At 40.9% G+C, this 9,547-nt stretch overlaps 1 protein-coding gene across 2 annotated transcripts; it reads right to left on the bottom strand.

Annotated features, from left to right (window-relative positions):
* Positions 1-1,793: 1,793 nt before the first annotated feature.
* On the bottom strand, positions 1,794-5,075 carry s1pr5a (sphingosine-1-phosphate receptor 5a). Of its 2 annotated transcripts, none has more exons than XM_030140262.1 (2): positions 4,922-5,075; positions 1,794-4,398 (listed from the first exon to the last, which is right to left on the bottom strand). In XM_030140262.1, exon 2 carries the CDS (start codon positions 4,141-4,143, stop codon positions 2,953-2,955), a length of 1,191 nt encoding a protein of 396 aa, XP_029996122.1. In that variant the 5' UTR covers positions 4,144-4,398; positions 4,922-5,075; the 3' UTR covers positions 1,794-2,952. The 2 variants fall into 2 exon arrangements, with proteins under 2 accessions (XP_029996122.1, XP_029996123.1); XM_030140263.1 differs by having other exon boundaries at positions 4,928-5,075.
* Positions 5,076-9,547: the final 4,472 nt, after the last annotated feature.

Raw genomic sequence — 9,547 nt, 5'->3', positions numbered from 1 at the left:
CTTCTCTGATTCTTCAGAGAATATGAATTTAATCAAATTTGTGTTCGAGAAGAATAACTGGTGGCAAATCTTTCATTAAAACAAGATGAAGGATGTAATCTGCCAGTGCATCATTGATAATGTCAGTATATTGTTGCTATGTTGCATTACATATTTTGGTACATATGTGTTGTTTACTCCTATGGATGCTACACTCAAAAGTGAAACCTCCATTCCCCTCAGCGTACACCATCACAGTGTGGCCCGTGGTTAAAGTGTGCAGGCTAACTCCTCACACATACGGTAACTTTAAAGAATCACTCAACCCTTTTCGGTTTATTTCTACTCTGTCACTTCGCTTTATCTTCCAGGGCTGCCATCACATCATGTCAGTGGTTAACAAGTGGTTTGTGTGGAGGTGGCATTTTTGTAACTGCAGGCCTGAGCATCTGAAAGCTTAAGTTTCGTCTCCGTTGCTCACTTTTGAGTCAGTGAAGTGTTTGGTGTGAACAGTTTATACTTTACATGAGATGAACCGAAGCTTAATGGAACAATTATCACATGTTGAAAACTAGAAGCACTCGGAGAGCGCAGACCTCCGCCAAGGCTGATCAGTGGCCCCCCCCGTGGGCCCCCCCACCCCCGATCACCACCAAAATTTAATCATTTCTTCCTTATCCCATTTCCAACAAACCCTGAAAATTTCATCCAAATCTGTCCGTAACTTTTTGAGTTATGTTGCACACTAACGGACAAACAAACAAACAAACAAACAAATCAACCCTGGCAAAAACATAACCTCCTTGGCGGAGGTAATTATATGCTCATGTAAAACTATGTAAACATTACCAGCAAAATGTAGTTAAAGCACTGTGTGTGTGGTTTTTTTTTAATCAATTCAATTTCTGTAAACCCCTGTGAGGTGACTTTGTTGTGATATTGGACTTTATAAATAAAATTGAATTGAAAATGAAAACGGTGCCTGTCAGTGTTGGACTATTTTATATGATGTTTTTGATTTATTTTACTGCTGTAGATGTTTAAGGTTGGGCTGATTTGATCTACTTATAAACTGTTAGTAGTTTAATCTACAGTGAATCATCATATTCTGTTAGATCATCATATGTTTGTTTGCTGTCCATTAAAAACCACACAAATCTAAAAAAAATTAACTCCTCTTGAGCTCAGAAAAACAGGACTGTTTATAGCAATCAAGGCGGGTTTACAAAGGGTTTAAGTGGCTTAAGAAAGAACTTTCTAACCCATAAACTCTTCATCCTTCAGTTTATCAGAAACATTCAAAATCAACATATTTGATATGGTTTTCAGTGCACGAGAGGGATCAAAAGCATCTAAAGCTGTCAAACAAATTAAGTGGAGAAAAATCTGATGTAGTGGAGTAGATGGTATAGCACCTGAGTTCAACTACTTAGTTACATTGAATTAACTTTTGTATATAAAATCAAAACGCAGATTTTTGTTTTTTCATGCAGCACAGTATTCAAGCACTTGCTCATTTTCTTTCAGTCCAGCAACCAGTCATCAACAGTTTTTGAGTGTGAGCTAAATTTGCCGTTTTTCTCCAAATCTATTATAAATCAGTATTTTTCAGTCTGAGAACTTTTTTGTATGTTGTTTATCACATCGTCAGTCACAATGACGAGTGATGTATCTTAAAATGTAGTTTGTCAATATGAAAGGAGGTCCATCAGTGGCACATTTGATGCTTTCAAACACGGTTCAAAGGGAAATCATGTCTAGAACGAAACTGCCTCTGCTCTCTGACAGTATTAAAGACTATACACATGGCTGTGTAAATGTTCACATATGTTTATTCAGTGCAAGTATAAAATTGACATCATAACTTAAGTGAGATTTTTACAATACAAAACGCAGCTCTTATGAACACAGGAAAAGGGCTACACATATTTACAAAGTAAAGTAAATCACTAAATAATTAAGCTTCTCTTTACATGTATATACAGGTTTTCAAATGGAAACATGCCTGCTGTTATCACAATGAAATGCTGCAGTATTGTGGTTGTATTGGGTTTCTGTTGTGTGAGATGAGATTCTGTCTGCATTCTTTCACATGGAAAAAGTATCCAATGGAAAAGTTTGAAAGACTGAGCATTTTTGTCCACATGATGAAACTGAAAACTATGATATTCTGGTCCATTAAACCAATAAGGCGGTGCAAACCTCCGCTGTCAGCTCTCTTGCTTTTAGCCATTCATCATGCGTCGCTACATATGTTGAGGGGACCTCCAAAGCTGCAAAGCCACGAGCACAGCCCTCTGTATGACGTCGTCAGTGCGTCTCCCAGCCACCGAGCCTGTGATCTTGGTCGAGGGGACCTCTACCCTGCGCTGCTGCTGACCGAAACTCACATGGCACAAATTACATGGGTTTGGCAGCAGATTTTGGGTGTGGATTCACCGTGTTTGTAACAACATATCATTAAATACTACACAGGGAGAGGCGATAAAGATGAATGTCATGTTTAGGCTTCGGTCCCAGTCTGTCAGACGCACAGAGCCATCACTGGCTTTATTTATGTGAAATGCCTGCACACAGGTCTGATTTCATCTTATGTACTAAAGCAAACATTGATGAAATCAAATACTGGCCTTGTATGGGCAACATCCATTTTTAGAGTCTAATAGACAAATATAATGCTTGGTTTTCACTAGAGCCTGCCTGCTACATGGACATTTTATGTTTTTAAAGGTTACATATTTATAAAATATACAGAAATATTTAAAAACAAGTTTTGGATTATTAAAAAAGTTAATTCTCCCAGTCACAGCCATCTATCTTGTTCATTTCATGGGGACTCTAACCAGAACCATGGCAGAGTGCAGCACAAACTTCAGTATGCTGCTTCTCTCACTTGTTTTTTTTTAAAGCTTTCAGTTCAGAGAGAAGCAGCCTGATCATTTTTAGTCCAGCAGCTTGTTCTCAGCCCTGGTGTCATGTCTTAGGTATCCTGGGGTAGATGGCTTTAATTGTAGATGGTGTAAAGTTTCCAGAGGACACTGTGGTCTCCAGTCCCTCCAGTCTGTGAGAGGCCGCATCAGTCTTAGTGGTGCTGCAGTCGAGGAAGGGCATCCCGATCTTCTTCACTTGTCCGTCTTTGGTCAAGAGACAGTGTCTGCAGAGCAGTCTGAGGATGGCCCTCCTCATGTCCTTGCTGGTCAGGGTGTAGATGATGGGGTTAAGAAGGGAGTTGAACATAGCAATGCCCAGGAAATAGTCTGCTTTAAACAGGATTTGGCAGCTTTTGGCAGGGCAGCAGAAGTCCAGCAGTAGGAGGATGAACAGTGGCAGCCAGCACGCAATAAAGACTCCCAGGACGATGGTGACTGTCTTCAGTAGGGCCATGTATTTCTGGGACTTGCGGTACATGCCTTTGCGCTGTGGCCCAGAGCCAAGCCTCTGTGTGTTGGACTTGACAATCCGGAAGATGCGGACATACAGCACCACAATGGCCAGAAGGATGGCGCTGAAGATGGTGATGTTGACCAGGATGTAGCTCTTATCGTAGAGGGGGAGGACAGTGGAGCACTGGTCCAGGCGGCCCATGCAGTTCCAGCCCAGGACGGGTAGGACACCCAGGAACACAGACAACACCCAACTGGCTCCAATCAGACCAAACATCCGGCCCTGTTTGTCCCCCTGGTACGGCTTCATCCTCACCATGGTAACGTGACGCTCTATGGCAATGGCCAGCAAACTGATGACAGAGGCAGCCAGCATGATGAACACACCCCCTTCCCTCAGAAACCACAGCACTGGGGTCAGGCTTAACGTGTTGGCACCAGATGTTATGATATTTACCATGTAGGTGAATCCTGCCAGCAGGTCAGACAGAGTCAAGTTGCCCAGTAAATAGTACATGGGCACATGAAATTTCTTATTCTTCCAGAGAGCTAAAAGCACCACAGCATTTTCTAGAACAATAAGAAGGCAGACCAGCAGAAAAACCACAGCCTCTGGTTTGAGTCCCTCCTTGTACTTGTTCTCCTGCAGTTTGCCGGTGTAGTTATAGTGCTCTATGATGACTTCATTTCTCAGGTACATCCATTTTCCAGTTGACGGGGACATGGGGATGGCAGACGGGGCTACAGCAGCATGGGCAGCATGGACAGCCTCTGTGGCCATGTCTTAATATTTCCAGAAGGGGAAGTCAGTCTGTTTTTCACCTAATCTTTAAAAATTAGATCCACAAATAAGACGTCATATAGTCCTCTGGTTGTACATTTTCTTCACTGTGAGAACTTGAAAAGTCAGTGGAGGAGGGGGAAAAGTGCTCCTTTTGATGCTATCAAATAGAATTTCCTGTGGTTTGAGAATTTTTCTCCAAAAATCACAACTTTTCAATGCCCATGATGCGCACTAGGAGGCGATGAGAGCCGTCTGTGTACAAAAGGAATGGAAAGTTAGCATTTAATCCAAAAATATTTATATCTTGCTATGCATGCGTCAGGATGTATGAAGTAATGACCAAAACGGAGAAAAAAACCACCGATACGAAAAATGGGGTCCATTGATTATAGTACAAATGTAAAGCTTCAAAACCGTCAATTTGAATTAAGATGATCAAATTTAACGTTTTCCTTCATCTGTCGCATACACATAGTTAAGGCGTTTGTCATACTGTGTATCACTTGTGCGTAAATACGCGCACACTACGTGTAACACACGGATACTTACAGTTTATTGGTGTGTTTTCTTAAACAAATATAGTTTCTTAAATAGTAAATGGAGTAAAACTGAGTTGATGTAATTAAAGGTCAAAACATTATTATAAGCACGTTACAAGAGTCAAAATCAAGTACGGCTTAAATCCAGTAAAGTTAGTATTTACGCACTGCAAAGCGGCACGGACGCCCCTGCAGGATCATTCTACGCTCAAAAAAGTTAATTGTAAAAGACTTACACGCACTTAAACATGCTGGGATATCCACGGAAAGTTTGGGTGTTGTGATCCCACGGCCGGTGGAGAGAGGACGCGCAGCTGTGTCGATCACGGCGCACCGCAGCGACATGTGAGTGTGATGTGGGAACGGCGCAGAGCAGGACTCAACATGAAAGTGGGTTGGTCCATGATGCTTTTGCCCTTCAACGATTTTTTCCTCCCTCCCCGTCTGACCCCTGGAGTTTTCCCCCTCCTTTTAATTTGCCCTCAGGAGGAGTCAGAGCTCGATGACAGATCATATGTATCTGTTTGCCGTTGCAACATCAAGGAAGAAAGTGTGAGATTTTCACCTTAGCAGTTTGGCCTCGGGTAGAATAAGGCTACTGTAACCTGCTGCCAAATGTACCTTTCCCTTTTAGTCCATGTGTGCATTTGATGTAAGATTATGAAACAGGATCTTAGCAGCTCCATGTTGCCCTTCAGGTTTCCTTCCCTGTTTTTTTTTTTTAATTGAACCTTCCTCAGCAAATAAAAGACAAACATCTCCCTCAGAAGTAAAGCCTCATGTTAATTTCTCTGTGAAAATATAGTAATTTGTGAGTGTGGTGTGGCTGAGGCTGTTATGCTACCCAGAAAACCCCAGATTTCAGAAAATAACTTACTCAGGATCGGCTTCATCTGTAATTATCTTTTTAGCTAACCCATCCAAACTCACTTATTTTCTCAGAGATGCCATGCATGGGTCTTTTTTCTCAGCATGTTTTCATTGATTTGGCTCTAGTTTGTCTTCCTGCTGCTTAACTGCTTTCTGTGTTTTGTGAAAAATGGCAAATGCCTCCACTGAATCCAGTATTAACAAAAAACAATACAAATCACAAGAAAGGTCTTATCCTCATAATTTTTAATTCTACACAGAAAATTGTTAGATGTGGAAGAGGCTTACAGAAGTTGGGTTTAGTCAGAAAGAGATTTACGAATGATGCTTGATTATTGTGGCGATGTGTGTTGGTAATTCTTGTTTTTGTCTGAGGGCAAAGTTGAACATATTGACCTTTGGATTTTTGTTGGCTCTCTGTCTGACAATCGGAGTTGGAATGAGCTTTATTGCCATTGTAAAAATACAACTGTACAGTGCAACAATTTTTATATCCTCTGTAATTATAAATACAGAAATCAATTATAAAAGTAGTTAAGAATAAAAATACAAAATCAGTCAAGTAAAAAAACACACACAAAATCCATAAATAATATCAATCATTTTTCTGCCCTGTTTTTGTTTTATTGGATGGAATTAAATCTGTTACAATGACACCAAATGAGTCAGATATGACAGAAGATAAAAGAGAGTAGTGTGGTTTCCAGGAAGTCACACCTGCTCATGCTCCAAACCACTGAAAATTTGTCAGTAATAAACATTTCGTGAGATCTTTATGATCATGATTTATCAGTGAAATTCTCAAGAAAAAACTCTCACTGGTTTGACCTTTTCAGATCCATTGTTCCTTTTGAAATTTGCTCTGAGTTAGAAACTTATCAGCAGATTCACTGATCATGAAGATAACAGTCATTTACAGCTTTAGAGTTCATGTTTCCACCTTACTTGTTTGGGCCTGCCTGGTCCTGAATAGATATTCAATGATGTTCCTCAAAATGCAACAGTGTTTGTGCTTGATATGCTTGATATATTACACCGTCCATTTTCTATTCAGTTTTATTGATTTACTTTGCTGTGGTAGTTATTATTGCTTGGCCGTAATGTTTCTGAAAACTGAAATTCCTGACGGACCCTGGCAGAACAAGTGGGGAAATTACGTAAGGCGCGATCGAAGCCTGTCCTCTAAACAGGAAGCTGCCTCATTGTGCCTCGAAAGGAGAGGGATATCCTTGAGAAAAACAAAGATGAAGTCACGGGTCAGAATTGACACACGAAGGGGGGAGCTGTGACTAAAGCATGACGTGCAACTCTTAATCGACCAATTACTCATTTCCACTTTCTGTGTGTGTATGATAATAGAAGATATTCAATCAGATGTGTTTACAGACGATTACGCAGCTGTGTCATTTTCATGAGAGCCTGATCTGTGTCTCCTGGGCTCAGCTTTCATGACCCGCAGGCCCAAATTCTAGTCATTTTCTTTCTCCGCGCATCAACAGCATTGTTCTTTTTTTAGCTTCCCAGTTTTGAGCTTGCACAGCTTTTCTCACCACACCTGCTTGTCTGAGATGTTTCTCTTTTTGGCGCTTTAAGTGATTTCCAGTTGGTCTGGTCGTACATATGCTCCCTGACTTATCTTCCCCTGCTTTTCCTCTTGTCCCTGAAGGCCACCCAAGATAGACCGAGCATGTTACGGCGCTTTACCTCTACTTCTTGTTCTTGAGCAGGCCTGTCAGCCAAGTGGCAGTTAACCCCCCACGGTGTCACTGTGACAAGCTCTCAGCGTGCTACCTCTGATTAGTTAACACACAAAGACTTGACAGCAGGACTCTATACTCTGTCTTTTCCCACAGTGGGGATATGTTCCGTCACTGCTTCTTCTTTTTCTTCTCCCCCCACAGGCGAAGTTTTAACACAGAGTGACCAGACCCACCCAGTCGTCTCACTGCCTACAGGGCTTTCTGTATTCAGAATGTTCTCTCCAACACTAAGGGTGATTTTTCCTGTGACGTGAATGCGCTCACTGAAAGGAAGTCAGTCAGTCCTGCTTTTGTCATGATAGCCGTCTTTAGATTTACTGCTGTTTGTGTGGTGAATAATGTTGTCTCCTTTACTTGTTACTTGTCTAGCTGCAGTTTGTCAGTGACTAATGGGACGTTTAAGTAAACAATCCTAAAGTGGGCTGGGGTGACTTTTGTCTTATGCTGTAGCATGAGTATCTAAGGTTATGCAACTTTAGAAAAAAAAACATTCTAAGTACACTTTGGTGTTCAGTTCACACATCTCGCATTTAAAGCCTGTTGCAGGTTTTTGCTGTTCCGAAGCATCACCTTTGGCCCATTTGATGCAAGGTCACACCTAAGAATGAAATTCTCACCTCTCGCTGACATTTAAAAACACTTTTCATTTTAGTTTAATGTTATTATACAGGAACAATAGACGGCATTCGCACCTAGTAGTTTAGTTCAACAATACCTTGTTAATGCTTTTTTTTTCCGACTTGAATTTAGAGACAGGGTCTTGGCTGCTAAATGGAGTTAACACCTTTTCATGAGGAAATTCTGAAAGGGAAAAAAAAAAAAAGCGGCGTTACCTTAAGTAAGTAGTCTCAGAAGAGCTGAAGTTTTTAATTTGGAAAGTGTTGGGTCATTTAGCTTAATGACTTTAAAGGTTAAGTTAAGGCTACGAATGCTTTTATCCAGGATTGGTCCTGAACAAAGGAGATTATAAATTGTGGAAACACAGGATGTTAAGTATTAGATTTTTTAACATAGTGTCCAGTGTTGGTTTGACAGCCAGACATTTATGGGAATCCTAGAAATAGCTGGCCTTTGTCAAAGTCCAGTTTTTCTGCCACATGGCTTCATGAGCAGCTGTGCCGGGCAGCTCCTAATAAGGGGAAATGGGAAGAACATATGTAAATGTTGGATATGTTTCTTTTCCATTCTTCCACTCTGTCCGGTGTATTTCGGTCGGTCGAACTACCTGACCCTCCCCTCCAGTCTCCAGTCTCCAGCTGCTCCGTCTGCATGTTTGTTGCCCCCTCTTTTCTTAACCAGCAGGCCTTAATGCCTCTCAGTCACAGCATTTAAATTCAGATCAGATTGCATAGAAAAGCGCACAGAGTGGAGCAGGAACACGTCATCGCTTGAGCATTTCTACTCATTTAATTAAGTTTTCTCTATCATGCAAATAAATGCAAATCTTAAAGAAAATGGCCTCAGACCATTCTAAAATGTAACATTCACACCGAGCGTGCTTTATGTGGTTCTATGGTATGTGTAAATTCTTTCACCAGAGCAGACTGACTCAAAGTGTTTTACTCTGATCCAGGCCTGTTGTTTTTCTTTTTACCAGGAAAACACATTTGATATTGTTTGATTGTGTCAAAGCCAATCTTAGAGACTCTCCTTAATCTCCTTCAAAATGAAACAACATCGTCTTTTAAGTTTCTGTTCCCAAGTTGACATTTTTTCTCCCATGAGGTGGAAAAAGCTTTGTTGGTGAAACTGCAAAAGTCAGTAGGGATTTTCTGGTACAAATAAACACAGGAAGAGGCTGCCATTCAGGTCCATTTTGATTAGACATAAACCAAGCATATGTGAATGTCAGTTGTGTCTATATGCAAACACAAACATCCTCATTTCTTATATAAACCTCATCTAGTTCTCGCTCAGAGCCCTCCAGTTTCCATAGTGCAGATAAATGATTGTTTAGTCATTTTCTGCTTATTCATGACTTTTTCCTAACACACTTACAGCTGTGTTTATTAAAAATTAGCTTTGGCATCATGAAATTGAATCCTCAAGCTATGAAGAGCTGTGTTTTACTTGTGACCACCAAGCTTTCTGTGCCTGCCAAGAGAGGAAACCAGCTTTGTATTTATTATTAAAGCAAGATATTTCACTCAGCATACTGACACCAAGCATTCAACTCCATTAGTCAAAAAGCCACTGACTTCACATTCCCCAGTATGACATGATGGGGCTTTG

This window comes from Sphaeramia orbicularis, chromosome 8, assembly GCF_902148855.1.
Source record: "Sphaeramia orbicularis chromosome 8, fSphaOr1.1, whole genome shotgun sequence".
NCBI classification, from domain to species: Eukaryota; Metazoa; Chordata; class Actinopteri; order Kurtiformes; family Apogonidae; genus Sphaeramia; species Sphaeramia orbicularis.
This window is presented reverse-complemented; position numbering and strand designations above follow the sequence as displayed.